Below are 17,626 nucleotides of genomic sequence, written 5' to 3'. Positions count from 1 at the left end.
ATATGTAATGCAGTACTGCAGCAGTGGTGGACATTTAAGAAAGACTGTAATAATTCACTGTACTATGTAACCTTGACCCCCTCCACTGGTGCCAAGCTTTTTTAAAATGTTGCTTTGTACTTCCAGACTCGGATGACTCAGACCAGTGACAGACGACAGACCCACTGCCTCCACCTCTGGCATCACCCAGCTCTCTCCTGACGAGGAAGACAAAGAGCCGCTGATCCGGCAGCCAATGGAGGTGGAACTGGGGGTCGAGACGGAAAGGATACACCAGCTCCATGTGGGACAGCTGGAACATCCTCCACCATGGAGTCTGTATTCAGGGGATTCCCCCATGGCTCCTCCGATTCTGTGGGACCAAGCCGTGCACAGCAAGGCACCCCCAGTGTTGCAATGCCTTTGCCGCAGCGACGGAGGTTGGTGCAGGATAGGTCAGTTGCTGTAGATGTGTACCAGGACATGGTGCGTCTGTCACAGGCCAGCATCGACATAGGTCGAGAGTTGCTCAAGGCCATGACTACAATAGCCACAAACATCGTGGTTCTATCAGAGCGGCAGTCGGAGGACATGTCGCTTATGATCGCCGCGATGGAGCGAACTGCCGACGCTGTTGAAGCCATGCGGCAATTGATGGGATCGGGAAATGGCACGGAACCCTGCCCCCTGCCCCCCGCCCCCCCCACCCCCGTGCCATAGTAGTCAGGTTGACAGCACCCGAGGGTGGGGAGCTGACATCACCCAGGTCTGAAGTCTCGCCTTCCACATCGCGAGCTTCTCCTGAGGCCCCATTTATTGCGCTTCCAATGTCTGACCCCCCCTACAACCACACTTGGGATGTGGTGCTGCACGCCGGCTTGGTATCAACACGGGGAGGTCTATGCCCAGGGACACTGGTAAAGGGAAGAACGGGAGTAAGGGAGGGGGGATGGGCGGGGGGAGAAATAGTCCCAAGGATGGTGTAGCATGTGGGCGGGGATGGGGCAGAGGGTGGGGGCGGGCAAAGTAAGAGATTTTTTTTAGTTTATTAAAGTAGTTTTAGTTATAAGTTTTACAAAATTTTGAAACTTGTATATTTATATTTTTACATAAAACGTTTGAATTGAATTTAAGCACTCTTGTACAGTGTCAAACTTTTAGGGTAACAGTCATGAGGGTTCCAAAACGCAGCTCTCCACATTCAAGCAAAGCGTTCATTTATGAGCTGCTGCCGTAACAATTTTGCAGTGGCATACGCTCCGCTTGCCCTCCACTGTGGTGTTGGGGTGGGTGGTGCCATGGGTTTATTTGCAAGCACCTCGTCATCCTCCTGCCCCTCATTGTCCCCTTTTTCCTCCTCCGTCTCCTGCACTCTCTGCAGGTGGTCCCGCAGTCCCCTGTGGCAATTCCTGTATCTGCATGATAACTATGCTGAATAAACTTCCTCACATCTGGTTCTTCCATTACACAGGTTATCAGCAATACAGACGGAGATAATACAGGCCCCTTGTTAAAAAATCTCCACAATATTTTTCGATGAAAAGAATATAACTAAAATGTCTTTCTATCTGTTATGTATGTATGTAAACCTTACCAAAATGTAAGACTTGCCACGAGCAGGCACACCTGTGGGAGACCCAAGGGTCACCTGTGCACCCTGGGGCAAGCAGGTATAAAAGGTGATTCACCATGCTGCTTCTGTACTCTGGAGTCTGAATAAAGAGACCAAGGTCACAACAGTTTGAGCTTGCGAAATAGTCCTGTGGATTTATTCTGAACATAACAATTTGGCGATGAGTAACGGATCAAGAACTTTCACGCGGTAATGGCTGCCGTTGGTATTCTTGAGAGATTTGTTGAGGGTGATGATTGTGAAGCCTTCATTGAGCGCCTCGACCAGTACTTTGTGGCCAACGAATTGGACACAGCTGAAACAGAGATCAAGCGCAGGGCGATTCTCCTCATCGTATGTGGGTTTTCGGTATATGGCCTCCTTAAAAAATTTGCTGGCACAGGTCAAACCAATGGACAAATCTTACGCAGAGCTGTGTACGCTGGTTAGGGAACACCTCAAGCCAAATGAGAGCATCCTGATGGCCAGGTATCACTTACATACACCGTTGCTCCGAGGGCCAGAACGTGGTGAGTTTTGTCGGCGATCTAAGACGCCTTGCGGGGCAGTGCGAATTTGCAGGATCCTTGGGGGAAACGTTGCAGGACTTTTTCGTGCTTGGAATTGGCCACGAACAGCAATTCACAAACTACTGTCTGCCAAATCCCTAGATCTGAGCAAGGCCATCACGATAGCCCAAGCCTTCATATCCACGAGCGATAACACGAATCGGATATCTTCACAGAATCGAAGCTCACTGGCAAGTACTGTGCATAAAATAATATTTTCAGCAGGCAGAACAGCACAGGGCAGGGCCCACACGACTGCAGAGGCCAGCCTTAGGCCTAGAGTGACTCAGAGTCCACCCCGGGGCATGAATGCGTATCCATTAGCACCATGTTGGCACTGCGGGGGCAGCCACAGAGCTCATCAATGTTGTTTCAAGCCCTATGTGTGCAAGGGCTGTGGAACAATGGGGCACCTCCAGCAAATGTGCAAATAATCTCTGACTCACCACGTGGCAGAGTCAGGAGAGGACGATCAATCCAGCGAGGATCACGATGAACGAACAGAAGAGGCAACTGAACCTGCGGATGAAGAGGAAGTATATGGGATACACACTTCACCACCAAAAGCCCTCCGATAATGTTAAAAGTTGAACTTAATGGTACTCCAGTCTCCATGGAACTAGACACGGGGGCGAGTCAGTTATGAGCCAGAAGGCAATCGAGAGCCTGTGGGATGACAAAGCACAGCAACCCAAGCTGATCCCGATTCAGGCAAAGCTGCGCACCTACACCAAGGAACTGATACCAGCTATTGGTAATGCGGACATAAGAGTATCCCATGAGGGAGCAGTGCATGATTTACCACTGTAGATTGTTTCAGGTGATGGGCCAACACTGCTTGGTAGAAGATGGGTGGGGAAAGATTCGATGGAACTGGGAAGACCTCTGCGTACCTTCTCCGGCGAACGACGTCTCCCCATCTCAAAGGCTGAACAAACCCCCACCTTCAGCTGAACCAGGCATCGAAGTGCAGATCCCCGAGGCACAAGCCGCTCATCACGACCACGAGGAGGTGAAGATCAACCGAGCGACGGTACCCACCACCCGAAGCCGACGACCTCTTTGCGACGATGGAAGAGGCTCCAGGTCGACCATGCAGAGTGGGACTCCGGCCGAAACAATCCGAACGCCAGAGGCAAAATCCCTGGGGAGGAAGATCGCAGCTGTCGGCATCACGGACACGGACGAGAGGGCGTCCAGACCACGCGACGAGGGCGCGTCCAGACCACGCGATGAGACCACGCGTGGTCTGGACGCAACGGAACGGATTAATGCGTCACCCAGCAAGGAAGACGACTGGGTTTGGGATAAAGGGAAAGGGACGGCTGCTGAGAAGGCCAGGAACCCACAACGTTCCAATAAGTTGTTTGCACTGTGTAACCCATGTGAGCGATCCTTCGCGGCCAATGATGTACCATTATATGGGGTCGGGGGTACCTTACAACAAGCCAAAGTAGCAGGCAAACACCAACCGATCGTATATGTATCTGACAAAGTATTCGTGGCAAGTGATGTTACTGCACAGGGTCGGGGGTGTTGTGCAGCAAGCAAAAGTAGTGGGCGAGCCCCAAACGATTGAACATGTATCCAATAAGTTAAACAAAGTAGCAACCTGTATGCACGGGACTAAAGAGACGTATCAAAGTGTCCCAAAATGTGCTCGAGTCAGACAAGCCGCCCATCCCACAAGTTTTGGAGAGCAGAGACACCAATTTCGATGCGATGTTTCGAGAACTTCTAACACTGTCTGAGCATTGTAACATGATCTGCCACGGGCCAGGCACTAAGAACAGTACTAATGCCCTCAGTTGGCTACCGTTGCCCACCACCGGGGTGGAAACGGCGCAGCCTGCAGACCCACTTGCGGTCTTTGCTCGAAAGCGAGTGGTCAACCGTAACGGCCCCCCAGGTTAGGACCTGGACCAGCCAGGATCCCATGTTACCGCCTGCCAAAGGTGAACTGCTAAACGGGATGTGGCAATCTATCCGTTGCAAAGACAAAAGGCCCATCCCAACGTTGCAAAGTAAGACAGGGCGGCTACACACAGTCAGTGGTCCGGGGCCCCCATACTACGGCCCAGGACCCACTAGGCCTCCCACCACTACCGAAAGTCTCAGGGCCATTGCAGCCATCGTGGGCTTGTTAGACCTCCGGGTCAGCGACAATAGCCTGGAGCAGGCAGCCCAAATCACTAAACCAAGCACCAGGCATGTCACGGTAGACTCCCCACAGACTCAGCTATCCTGGGCAGTCACCAGACAGAATCACTCAGAACCGAGCCTTCTTTAGGCCATCAGCAGCGAATGCACCATGATTGCACGGCCCCCCCCCCCCCCCCCCACGCGACATCAGAATAAGTGATGTAGACCATGTTCTGGGCCCCTATTGGGCCGCTAGCATCGCATTAGCCAAGGGGGGGGAATGGAGTTTGTGTGTTGAAAACGGAGCGTTTGATTGTGAAACCATGTACTGGGAAAACGCGTAAAACATTTGGACTAGACCTAACTGCGAACCACAGATAACCAGGAACCACTGTGAAAGGACCTGGCCCCCAGCGACCCACTAACACAATCGACTTCGCCATCAACCACGAGGATGAACCCACCACGTCAGGACTTCAACCCAGGCGATCGACCCGGGGACACGGAGCGCCAGCTAGAACGGCACACATCGGAGAGGCTCGCCTAATTTATAGAACAAAAATTGCGCCGAATACTTACCTCGCGATTCTCCGAGTATCCAGAATGTCTGACCAGATGAGCATTTCCAGCATTTTCTGTTTTTAATTAAGAAATTTGATTGACTGCCAGAATAGATTATCCATCTCCAAAACGTCACCTGTAGTCATGCTGCGCAGGTTTTCTTCTACTCACCACTGTTTCGTGATGAAGATAGAATGGAATCCCCTTCAGATTGCAACATTTTTCGATCGTGCAGTGCAAAAGATGATCTAAATGCCTTCTTCATAAGTAGGTATGGGAGAGCTGGAACTTTTCTTGTAACTTGTGTTGCTGCTGCAAAAGAATAAACTACTTTAATAAAATGCTTATAGTCGTTAATGCAAATACATTTGGGCATTTGCTCTTGTCACTTTAAATATTTAAGCTTAATAAAAGGACACTACAAAAGGTAGGAAGGCAGAGTTGGCTAAAGTGGACTGGGAAATTAGATTAAAGTATGGGACGATGGATGAACAGTGGTAGACATTTAAGGAGATATTTCATAACACACAACAAAAATATATCCCAATGAGAAGGAAAGACTGTAAGAGAAGGGATAACCATCTGTGGCTAACTAAGGAAATAAGGGATGGTATCAAATTGAAAACAAGGGCATACAATGTGGGCAAGACTAGTGGGAGGCCAGAGCATTGGGAAACTTTTAAAAGCCAGCAAAGAACAATTAAAACAATATAGAGAGGGAAGATAGATTAAGTAAACTAGCATGAAATATAAAGATAGTAAGAGTTCCTACAGGTACATAAAAAGGAAAAGAGTGGCTAAAGTAAATGTTGGTCCCCTAGAGGATGAGACTGGGGAATTAATAATGGAGAACAGGGAAATGGCAGAGATATGGAACAAATATTTTGTATCAGTCTTCACGGTAGAAGACACTAAAAACATCTCAATAGTGGATAATCAAGGGGCTATAGGTAGGGAGGAACGTAATACAATCACTAATTAAAGTAGTACTCAGTAAAATAATGGGACTAAAGGCAGACAAGTCTCCTGGATCTGATACCTTACATCCTAGGGTCTTAAAAGAAGTGGCTGCAGAGATAGTGGATTAATTGGTTGTAATCTACCAAAATTCCCTGGATTCTGGGTGTCATGTATGTACTTTTGGGATCATTAGCCACTGAATGGTGTCACTGTTGGAGGCCATTGGGCTGCACGCACGTGTGCGCAGCCCAAGTATAAAAGGCCAGCCATTTTGTATATTAGTCACTTTGGGCCTTAATAAATCAGAGCCAATGTCATTCCTCTTGGAGTTAAACAGTACTCAGTTTAACAGTTATTACATACACATTTGGCGACGAGGCAAGAACCTTTGCATGCAAAAATTAACAATTGGATTGTTGGAGCGATTCGTGGAAGGAGAAGATTGGGCAGACTTTGAGAGCCGTTCTTCATGGCCAACAAAATGGAGGAGGTCGGCGACACAGATCGGCGCCGGGCGGGGTTCCTCACGATTTGCGGTCCAAAAATGTATGGTCTGATAAAGAATCTACTCCTGCCTGTGAGTCCAACAGAGAGAACATATGAAGAATTGTGTACACTGGTACAGGACCACCTTAAGCCAGATGAAGGCATCATCATCTCGAGATACAGATTTTACACGCACGTTTGCTCAGAGGGCCAGAATGCGGTGGAATTTGTTGCCGACCTGAGACATCTAGCAGGACCGTATAAGTTCGGGGCTGTGTTGGCAGACATGCTGCGGGACTTCTTTGTAAGCAGCATCAACCACAAGCTGATCCTGCGTGAACTACTGGCGGTGGAGACGTTGGACTTGAACAGGGCCATCACGATCGCTCAGTCATGCATGACGATGGATAGAAGTCTAAAGCAGATATGTGAAAAAAAATCAAAATTCAGCAAGTACTGTAAATATGATTGATTTGGCATTCGGCAAAGCAGCACATGGCAACGCCTACCCGACTGCATATGTGAAATCTGTGGCTGCCCAAAGTCCGTCAGCGGGAATGTATCCGATTTCTCCATGTTGGCATTGTAGGGGAAATCACCGGCACCAGCAGTGCCGATTTAAGAAATATAGTTGCAAAGGCTGTCTGAGAGTGGGGCATCTCCAGCGCAAGTGTCCGCAGATGAGCAAGTGAGCTGCGACACACCACGTGGAGGATGATGGTCAGACTAGCGCGGATCTGGATACGCAATCCGAGATACCAGAGGAGGCAGTGTATGGACTGTACTCGTTCCTAACAAAGAGCAAACCGATAATGATTGTGAAATTTAATGGGGTGCCGGTATCGATGGAACTGGACACGGGGGTGAGTCAATCAATAATGAGCCAGAGGGCATTCGATAAGCTGTGGGAGACTAAGGCTGTGAGGCCCAGGCTGAGTCCAGTCAATGCCAAGTTGCGCACATACACCAAAGAACTCATAACGGTGATTGTCAGTGCCACAATTAAAGTGTCGTATGATGGTATGGTTCACGAGTTACCGCTATGGATTGTCCCAGGCAATGGCCCAACGCTGTTCGGCAGGAACTGGCTTGAAAAAAAATCAGATGCGATTGGAACGACATCAAGGCGTTGGAGAAAGATACATGTGCCCAAGAACTGAGCAAGTTCCCTCGTTGTTCGAGCCAGGCACTGGCAACTTCACGGGAGCCAAGGTGCAGATCCACGTGGACTCGGATGTAAGACCCGTCCATCATAAAGCTCGGGCAGTTCTGTATATGATGAGGGAGAAGGTCGAAATCGAACTGGCCAGACTCCCGTGTGCATGGATCATATCACCAGCTGAATTTAATGAATGGGCCAGCCCCATTGTTCCTGTGCTGAAAAGTGATGGCACAGTCAGAATCTGTGGAGACTACAAGGCTACGATCAACAGGGTTTCGAAACAGGATCAGTACCCGTTACCGAAGGCTGATGACTTGTTTGCAACGCTAGCCGGGGGAAGTCGTTCACCAAACTGGACTTGACTTCAGCGTACATGACACAGGAGCTGGTCGAGATGTCAAAGAGACTTACGTGCATTAACACGCATAAAGGACTGTTTATTTATCACAGGTGCCCTTTTGGAATTCGCTCGACTGCAGCAATATTTCAGAGGAACATGTTCCAAGATGACATCCTGATTACAGGTCGTGACTCCCAGGAACATCTGAACAACCTGGAAGAGGTTCTACATCATCTGGACAAAGTGGGACTCAGACTGAAACGCTCGAAGTGCGCTTTTCATGGCACTAGAGGTCGAATTCCTGGGGAGGAAAATTGCTGCTGACGGCATCAGGCCCACGGACATGAAAACCAAGGCCATCAAGAATGCACCCAAGCTGCAGAATGTGACGGAGCTGTGTTCATTCTTGGGTCTACTCAACTACTTCGGTAACTTTCTACCTAAATTTTGAGCACCTTATTAGAACCACTGCACATGCTGCTAAGAAAAGGTGACAACTGGGTATGAGGTGTGTCTCAAGATGGAGCTTTTGAGAAAGCCACTAATCTGCTTTGCTCTAACAAGCTGCTGGTATATTATGACCCATGTAAACGATTAGTATTGGCCTGCGATGTTTAGTCATATGGAATTGGGTGTGTACTCCAACAAGCTAATGAGTCGGGTAAACTTCAACCAGTCGTGTACGCTTCAAAAAGTTTGCCTAAAGCGGAAAGAGCCTACAGCATGGTAGAGAAAGAAGCACTAGCCTGCATGTATGGGGTTAAAAAAATGTATCAGTACCTGTTTGGTCTTCGGTTTGAAAACATAGGTATCAATACCAATGCTTCACCCCGCATCGAGAGGTGGGTGCTGACATTATCCGCTTATGATTATGTCATTCGCCATAGATCTAGCACCGAGAATTGTGCCGATGCTTTGAGCCGTCTGACGTTGTCCACACCGGAGGTGGAAACGCCACAACTGGTAGATCGATTGTTAGTTATGGATGCTTTTGGAGTTTGAAGGAACCCCTGTCACGGCTCAACAAGTTAAGACCTGGACCAGCCAGGACCCAATTTTATCGGTGGTGAAGAGTTGCATCCTCGAAAGGTGATTTGCTTGGGTATGGCAGACCAATGGTGTGAGGAGACCAAACCGTACATTCGTCACAAAGATGAACTGTCTAGTCAGTCGGATTGTATACTGTGGGGCAATCGTATTGTTACGCCCAAGAAAGGGAGAGAGAAATTCATATGTGAGCTACATAGCACACATCCCGCCATTGTAATGATGAAAGCCATCGGCAGGTCTCATGTATGGTGGCCGGGAATTGACTGAGCTGGAATGATGTATGCATCAGTGCAACACTTGCATGCAGCTCAGCAAAGCACCAGCGGAATCGCCGCTGAGTCTGTGGTCGTGGCCATCCAAACCATGGTCCAGGATCCACATAGACTTTTCAGGTCCCTTCCTGGGGAAGATGTTTTTAGTTGTGGTGGATGCATATTCGAAGTGGAGAGAGTGTATAATCATGTCATCCAGCACATGCACAGCTACCATTGAGAATCTGTGTCATGTTCGCGACACATGGTCTGCCTGACATCGTTGTTAGCGACAACAGATCGTGCTTCACCAATCAGGAGTTTCAAGAGTTCATGAAACTAAATGGTATCAAACATGTAAGGTCAGTACCATTCAATGGGCAAGCAGAACAAATCATAAAGCAGAGTGTGAAGCGAGTAACACAAGGGTCACTGCAGACCTGCCGGTCATGCATACTGCTGAGTTACAGGACAAGACCACACACGCTTACCGGGGTCTCGCCTGCTGAACTAACGATGGTGAGGTCTTAAGACCAAGCTATCTCTTATACACCCCGACTTGAATAATCACGTTGAATATAGAGGACAAAGTCGGCAAGGGTATCACGATCGTGCAGCTGTGTCACGCGATATTTCTGTAAATGATCCTGTATATGTTCTGAATTATGGTCAGGGTCCCAAGTGGATCGCTGGTACTGTCATGGGCAAGGAAGGCAACAGAGTGTTTGTCAAGCTCAAAAATGGGCAAACATGTAGGAAACATATGGATCAGACAAAGCTGTGGCACACAGACGAACCGGAACAGTCGGAGGAAGAGACAATCGACGATCAACCAACCTACCCCCAGTCATCAGAGGACTCAGTGGTCATCAGTGAATCGGGACTTTCAATCCCTGACATGTTCAATGAAAATCGACTTTCAATCCCTGACTTGGCCATTGCCACTCCCATCAGTCACAACAGACTCTGAACACTCAACCAAGGCTGGAGTTGAACGGAGATGGTCAACCCGGGAGTGTAAAAGACTGTTAATATCTCAGGGGGGGCTATTGTCATGCATGTACTTTTGGGATCACTAGCCACTAGATGGCATCACTGTTGGAGGCCATTGAGCTGCATGCACTGGTATGCAGCCCAAGTATAAAAGGCCAGCCATTTTGTATATTAGTCACTTTGGGCCTTAATAAAGCAGAGCCAAGGTCATACTTCCTGGAGTTAAACAGTACTCAGCCTAACAGTTATTGTATACACACAACACTGGGGCTGTCCCAGCGGATTGGAAAACCGCAAATGTAATGCCGCTATTTAAAAAAGGAGGCAGATAAAAAGCAGGAAACTATAGACCAGTTAGCCTAACATCTGTCGTTGGGAAAATGCTGGAGTCCATTATTAAGGAAGCAGTAGTGGGACATTTGGAAAAGCATAATTCAATCAAGCAGAGTCAGCATGGTTTTATGAAAGGGAAATCATGTTTGACAAATTTGCTGGAGTTCTTTGAGGATGTAATGAGCAGGGTGGATAAGGGGGAGCCAGTAGATGTGATGCATTTGGATTTCCAAAAGGCATTCAATAAAGTGCCACATAAAAGGTTACTGCACAAGATAAAAGTTCACGGGGTCTGGGGGTAATATATTAGCATGGATAGCAGATTGGCTAACTAACAGAAAACAGAGAGTCGGGATAAATGGGTAATTTTCCGGTTGGCAAACAGTAACTAGTGGGGTGCTGCAGGGATCAACTATTTACAATCTATATTAATGACTTGGATGAAGGGACCGAGTGTAATGTAGCCAAGTTTGCTGATGATACAAAGATGGGTGGGAAAGCAAATAGCCACTCTGAATTAGAAAGGTTGGTTGAAGGGAGATATTCATTAATTATGTGAAAATAATAATACTGCATTTGTTAGATACATGGTTCTTACATACTCAGTATTCGATTAGATACTCTTATTTGAATTGTGCCCAAAGTAGCAAACCCCAGTACAAAATGCTTATCTAAAATCAGTAGGTTTAAAAAAAATTGTAATATGTTGAGAAATAATTGGCACACAAAAACTTTGATCTTAATCCAGGGTGGGCAATTACGGCTAGAGGGCCACTAAGCAAGTTTAGGTGAGCTATTAAGGGCCACACAACAATGTTCCTGATCAGATTGCTGCGTGGCTTGAGGCCCCCCCCGCTAGCCACTTGGCAGTTTCTAAATTAATAGCTGTGTAATTAGTACAGTAATTAACAGTTAAATTGCTTACCATTTGCCTAATGAGCAGAGAGTGTTAAGTTTATGATCAATGTTAAATAAGACAATTAGAAAGCTAATTAGTAAACACAAATCAGTTTTGCACTAATTAATTAGTTAGGTGGTAGTTAATAACTGGTTAACACGAAAATGGGTTTGCGCCTTCCACGCCGCTACAGGTCGGTAAAAGGCCCCCACCCGGGGGTGGCATGGCCCAATCTGTGACTCACGGTGGCCTCCCATTTCGAAGGCCTATTGCTAGACCCTCTTGCTGCCTCTTAGACAATGACCCGCCTGCTGATGTGGGACGGGGTCAGGCTAGGAGTCAGATGCTGCTTCGAAGCCAGGTCTTGGCGGACTGGATATGTCCGTATTTTGCTCACCACTGCCTTAAACCAGAGTGCCCAATGCTAGTGTTTACTGTGCTTACAGTAGTAGTGAGGTTGGGGACAGCATCAAACAAGAAATTAGGGATCCGTGCAATAAAGGTACAGTAGTTATCATGGGCGACTTTAATCTACATATAGATTGGGCTAACCAAACTGGTAGCAATATGATGGAAGGGGATTTCCTGGAGTGTATTAGGGATGGTTTTCTAGACCAATATGTCGAGGAACCAACTATAGAGGGCTGACCATTCCAGACTGGGTGATATGTAATGAGAAAGGACTAATTAGCAATCTTGTTGTGCGAGGCCCCTTGGGGAAGAGTTACCATAATATGGTAGAATTCTTTATTAAAATGGAGTGTGACAGTTAATTCAGAGACTAGGGTCCTGAACTTAAGGAAAGGTAACTTTGATGGTATGAGAAGTAAATTGGCTAGAATACACTGGCGAATGATACTAAAGGGTTGACGATGGATAGGCAATGGCAAACATTTAAAGATCACATGGATGAACTTCAACAATTGTACATCCCTGTCTGGAGTAAAAATTAAAAAACGGGGAAGGTGGCCCGACCGTGGCTAACAAGGGAAACTAAGGATATAGTGTTAAATTCAAGGAAGAGGCATATAAATTGGCCAGAAAAAGCAGCAAACTTGAGGACTGGGATAAATTTAGAATTCAGCAGAGGAAAACAAAGGGTTTAATTAGGAGGGGGAAAATAGAGTATAAAGGAAACTTGCTGGGAACATAAAAACTGACTTCACATATCTATAGAAGTTTTTGCAGAGAAAAAGATTAGTGAAGGCAAATGTAGGTCCCATGCAATCAGAATCAGGTGAATTTATAATGGGGAACAAAGAAATGGCAGACCAATTCAACAAATATTTTGGTTCTGTCTTCACGGAGGAAGACACAAAAAACCTTCCGGAAATACTAGGGGACCAAGGATCCAGCGAGAAGGAGGAACTGAAGAAAATCCTTATTAGTCAGGAAATTGTGTTAGAGAAATTGATTGGATTGAAGGCTGATAAATCCCCAGGACCTGATAGTCTACATCCCAGAGTACTTAAGGAAGTGGCACTAAAAATAGTGGATGCATTGGTGATCATTTTCCAACAGTCTATCGACTCTGGATCAGTTCCTATGGACTGGAGGGTAGCTAACGTATCACCAAATTTTAAAAAAAGGAGGGAGAGAGAAAATGGGGAATTAGAGACCGATTAGCCTGACATCAGTAATGGGAAAAATGTTGGAATTAATTATTAAAGATGAAATAGCAGCGTATTTGGAAAGCAGTGACAGGATCGGTCCAAGTCAGCATGGATTTATGAAAGGGAAATCATGCTTGACAAATCTTCTAGAATTTTGAGGATGTAACTAGCAGAGTGGACAAGGGAGAACCAGTAGATGTGGTGTATTTGGACTTTCAAAAGCCTTTTGACAAGGTCCCACACAAGAGATTAGTGTGCAAAATTAAAGCACATGGTATTGGGAGTAATGTATTGACTTGGATAGAGAACTGGCTGGCAGACAGGAAGCAGAGAATTGGGATAAACAGGTCCTTTTCAGAATGGCAGGCAGTGACTAGTGGGGTGCCGCAGGGCTCAGTGCTGGGAGCCCAGCTATTTACAATATACATTAATGATTTAGATGAAGGAATTGAGTGTAATAGCTCCAAGTTTGCAGATGACACTAAGCTGGGTGGCGGTGTAAGCTGTGAGGAGGATGCTAAGAGGCTGCAGGGTGACTTGGACAGGTTAGGTGAGTGGACAAATGCATGGCAGATGCAGTATAATGTGGATAAATGTGAGGTTATCCACTTTGCGGGCAAAAACAGGAAGGCAGATTATCTGAATGGCGACAGATTAGGAAAAGGGGAGGTGCAGCATGGGTGTCATGGTACATCAGTCATTGAAAGTTGGCATGCAGGTACAGCAGGCGGTGAAGGCAGCAAATGGCATGTTGGCCTTCATAGCTATGGGATTTGAGTATAGGAGCAGGGAGGTCTTACTGCAGTTGTACAGGGTCTTGGTGAGGCCTCACCTGGAATATTGTGTTCAGTTTTGGTCTCCTAATCTGAGGAAGGACGTTCTTGCTATTAAGGGACTGCAACGAAGGTTCACCAGACTGATTCCGGGATGGCAGGACTGACATATAAGAGACGAGACTGGATCGACTGGGCCTGTATTCACTGGAGTTTAGAAGAGTGAGAGAAACACAAAATTCTGATGGGACTGGACAGGTTAGATGCAGGAAGAATGTTCCCGATGTTGGGGTAGTCCAGAACCAGGGGTCACAGTCTAAGGATAAGGGGTAAGCCAGTTAGGACTGAGACGAGGAGAAACTTCTTCACTCAGAGTTGTTAACCTGTGGAATTCTCTACCGCAGTTGATGCCAGTTCAAGAGGGAGTTAGATATGGCCCTTACAGCTAAAGGGATCAAGGGGTATGGAGAGAAAGCAGGAAAGGGGTACTGAGGTGAATGATCAGCCATGATCTTATTGAATGGTGGTGCAGGCTTGAAGGGCCGAAGGGCCTACTCCTGCACCTATTTTCTATGTTTCTATATTAATTTCTGTGTTCAAGAACTCATCAGGAAAGATTTTGATGCAGAGAGCTGTGTGTCTGGCCAGTAAATTTTTAATCAGAAAATGCTGGAAACACTCAATAGGTCGTCAACTAATAGTTATCTCATTCCCTCGCCATGCAACCTGTTTACACCAGACATAAAAATTCAGGGTAATTAATGCGCAGTAGTGGGCAATTAGCCCAACTTTTTGCCAGCATGTTGATTAGAATGGATAGGTGAAACATGCAGCGAAGCCGATGCACAGTCGGAACTTCGCACATAAATTTCAAAGCTGAAATGATGGCGTACTCAGAGTACGCCGTCATACCAACTGTGAATTCAGGGCCATTAAATACTCTGTCCATTAGGTCCTCCAAAACAGAGCTGAACAAAACTAACAAACATTCAGTTCAACAATTGAGAACTATGGTTAAATAAAGACCGAGGTAATAAACTATTTGGGAAGACAATAGTTCCCGTGCTGCCGAAGGACCAAGGGGCAAGACTTGCCACTCAGATCGCTAGGGCCCAAAAAAAAGGCCGATGTGTCAGCCTTCATGATCGCTGGAACATCGCCCATTTTTGGGATCTTGACTTTTGGCTCAGCAATTGCCCAGCAATGTGGAAGGCAAAGCTTCCATAGCAACAGCCTTCTGAGTAGGGAGGAAGGGGAAGGGGAAGTAAACTATCATATATTAAAATATGTCCAACCATGAATCCGCTGAGAGTGGGCAGGTGGAGGGAAGGAGGGCCAAGCCGACGAAGCAAATGAGACCCTCGTCAACGAGGTGCACTCTCGGTGGACCCAATTAACCCGGGGTGGGCGTGGGAAACCTCCACCCTGGGCCTATCGCAAATTATGGAGCGAGATCTCCGATGTGGTCTCCACCGCATCAGAGGCGAGGGGCTCGGATCAGTGCCGCAAACGCTGGAACAGCCTGGTTGCTTCAGCAAGAGTAAGTAGAGATTTTATATTGTAATGATGCAAATTGTAATTATATAATTATAAAATATCCAGGATTGAAATTAAGCTTGTTATTCTTGCATATATATCACATGTATTCCCTGCTAATATCTGGACAGGGCTATGAACCTGCGCCCTTTTTAAGTCTCTCAAGCTGCTGTCACTTACACAGTGACCCAGCATGGACTGGCGGGGGTGGGGGGGGGGGGTGTGGGGAAGAGAGAGAGCTGCCCTTCCTCACTGTATGCCCTGGGACACTTTGGGACATCAGCATCGGTCATTGCCGAATTCAATGCAGATTGTAGTCGAGAGAGATGTTTTTGTCAAACATTAGCTCCTAAGCACGATCTTTGTTATAACCGTGCATCAATTGTGGATAAAAACCTTATTAGCATATAACGATGACTGCTGTCTTTCCATGATATTACCTAGTCAATGAGCTTATGCCATGCTCTTTTCATGTTTGCAGAAGTTAGCAAAGAATTGTTTGGAGCGAAGGCGCACTGGAGGAGGCCCTGCCTAGCTAACTCCGCTCATGGAGTTAAAGGAACGGGCAGCGGCACTGGTCGGGGGCCACACTGAGTCGGCCACCCGTGGTGAGGCAGAGCCCTCGCTTGAGTCACGCGAGTAATGCATCAAGCAGTGTTAAAGTAATATATTATAATGAAATGACATTACAAGAATGATGTCATGTTATGTTATGCATGCAGCTATCCTGATTCCCATGCAGCCTCTGTGCTACTCTCAGGTTGACAAGAAATAAGATCAGGCGATCTGTCCCCTTCTCTGTCTGTTCCCCATAAACATTCACTCCCATATCATTCTGTCTTTCTCCGACTGATCCAGCCTCCAGAGCTCTCTGGGTCATTGAATTTCAACTCTGATTTACCACCATATGTACTACCATGTGATGTATTATGCAATGTCTCTGGTCTCATTTATTGTGGTTCTGCTGCTCCTCTTTCGTATGCCAGCGCAAAGCAGTGCAAGAATGTATACCTTTCCGTTTTGAAACTCAAGAAGCTCAATTGTGTTTTGCAGGTCCACCAACACTTGTGTAGCGAGGCATGACTGGAAACCCTCCCCCTCCAGCTGCAGGTGACCCTCACCACGGGAGGGGAGAAGGAGCAGAGCAGTGACCATGAGGAGGAGGATGCCCTAATGGAATCGGAGGAGGATGCCCCGACCAAGACCATGGCTGATGTGGGACCTGCGGCCACTTTGTCGGTTTCGACTGAAGAGGTAACGGGACCAAGCGGCCTGCAGCCAGCGACGCCAAAGCGTTTAACAGTGTTTTATTGTTAAATATTGTTGTATTTTCATATTGTTGTTGCTGTTTAAATTTATTAGGTGATTGTTGGGAGTGGGGGGGGGGCGTGGGATTTGTTAGTTGAAAAATTTAGTTAAATTATTAAAAAATGTTATTGAATTTTACAATTGTTGTGCAGTGTCGTCTAATAACGCAAGGTAAAACAATGCAACTGTTGTACAACAATGGCCAGGCAAGAATAAAACGTAACTCAATGCAAATGTTGTCAAACCATAACTGTAACTGTCCCCAATGTAAATTCATGCAAAGTGTTCATTTATGAGCTGCTGGTGCAACAGCTTTGCAGCCGCGAAACTCCCACAGGATTTCTCTGGTCTTCCGGGGAAGGCGGGGCGACCATAGATTCATCGCCAGGCCAATTGTCCTCAGAGTTCCTCACCAGCCTCCTCCTCCTCCGAGGTGGACCAGCAGCCCCATCTGGCAATTGCTGTCCTCTCCTTATAGCTAGGTTATGCAACATGCAGCACACCACAATAAACTCAGCGACCTGGTCAGGGTGGTACTGTAGGCTGCCTCCAGGGTAGTACAGGCATCTGAAGCGCTGCTTGAGCACTCCAATTGTCTTTGACGATATTGCGTGTAGCTATGTGGCTTTCGTTGTAACGCTTCTTGGCTTCAGCCATGGGATTACACAGGGGGGGTCATGAGCCAGCTGGCATGGCCACATCCTTTATCCTTCAGCATCAACCATGACCTTCCGGCTGACTGTCAAACAGGTCTGAGATAGTGATCTCACGCAGGATGTGCGCATCATGGATGCTGCCTGGAAATTTAGCAATAACTGCTATGATTATTTGGTTGTGGTCGACAACGAGCTACACATTCAGGGAGTGGAATCCCGTTCAGTTACGAAACACCTCCGCGTTATGTAAAGGTGCTTTCAGGGCGATGTGCGTGCCATCTATTGCTCCCTGCATCTTGGGAAAGTTTGCTATTCGAGAAACCTATAGCCCTCCCGGTCAGTGCCTCCCTGGTCATAGGAAAGTTTATAAAGTCCATCCAGCGAGCATAAAGGGCTTCAGTCAC

At 47.0% G+C, this 17,626-nt stretch overlaps 1 protein-coding gene across 4 annotated transcripts in view; it reads right to left on the bottom strand.

Moving 5' to 3' along the window:
• Positions 1-17,626, bottom strand: part of LOC139275153 (anoctamin-7-like) — a 116,316-nt gene that overhangs the window by 83,489 nt on the left and 15,201 nt on the right. For 3 of the 4 annotated variants that reach the window (XM_070892223.1, XM_070892225.1, XM_070892226.1), the window contains exon 4: positions 5,035-5,175. In XM_070892223.1, coding sequence (XP_070748324.1) covers positions 5,035-5,175 — 141 coding nt within the window. The remainder of the gene's footprint in view (positions 1-5,034; positions 5,176-17,626) is intronic. The other variant, XM_070892224.1, reaches the window with a different exon arrangement.

The sequence above is a fragment of the Pristiophorus japonicus genome, chromosome 10 (assembly GCF_044704955.1).
Source record: "Pristiophorus japonicus isolate sPriJap1 chromosome 10, sPriJap1.hap1, whole genome shotgun sequence".
In the NCBI taxonomy this organism is placed as follows: domain Eukaryota; kingdom Metazoa; phylum Chordata; class Chondrichthyes; family Pristiophoridae; genus Pristiophorus; species Pristiophorus japonicus.
The sequence above is the reverse complement of the archived record's forward strand: the minus strand, read 5'-3'. Positions and strand labels throughout refer to the sequence as shown.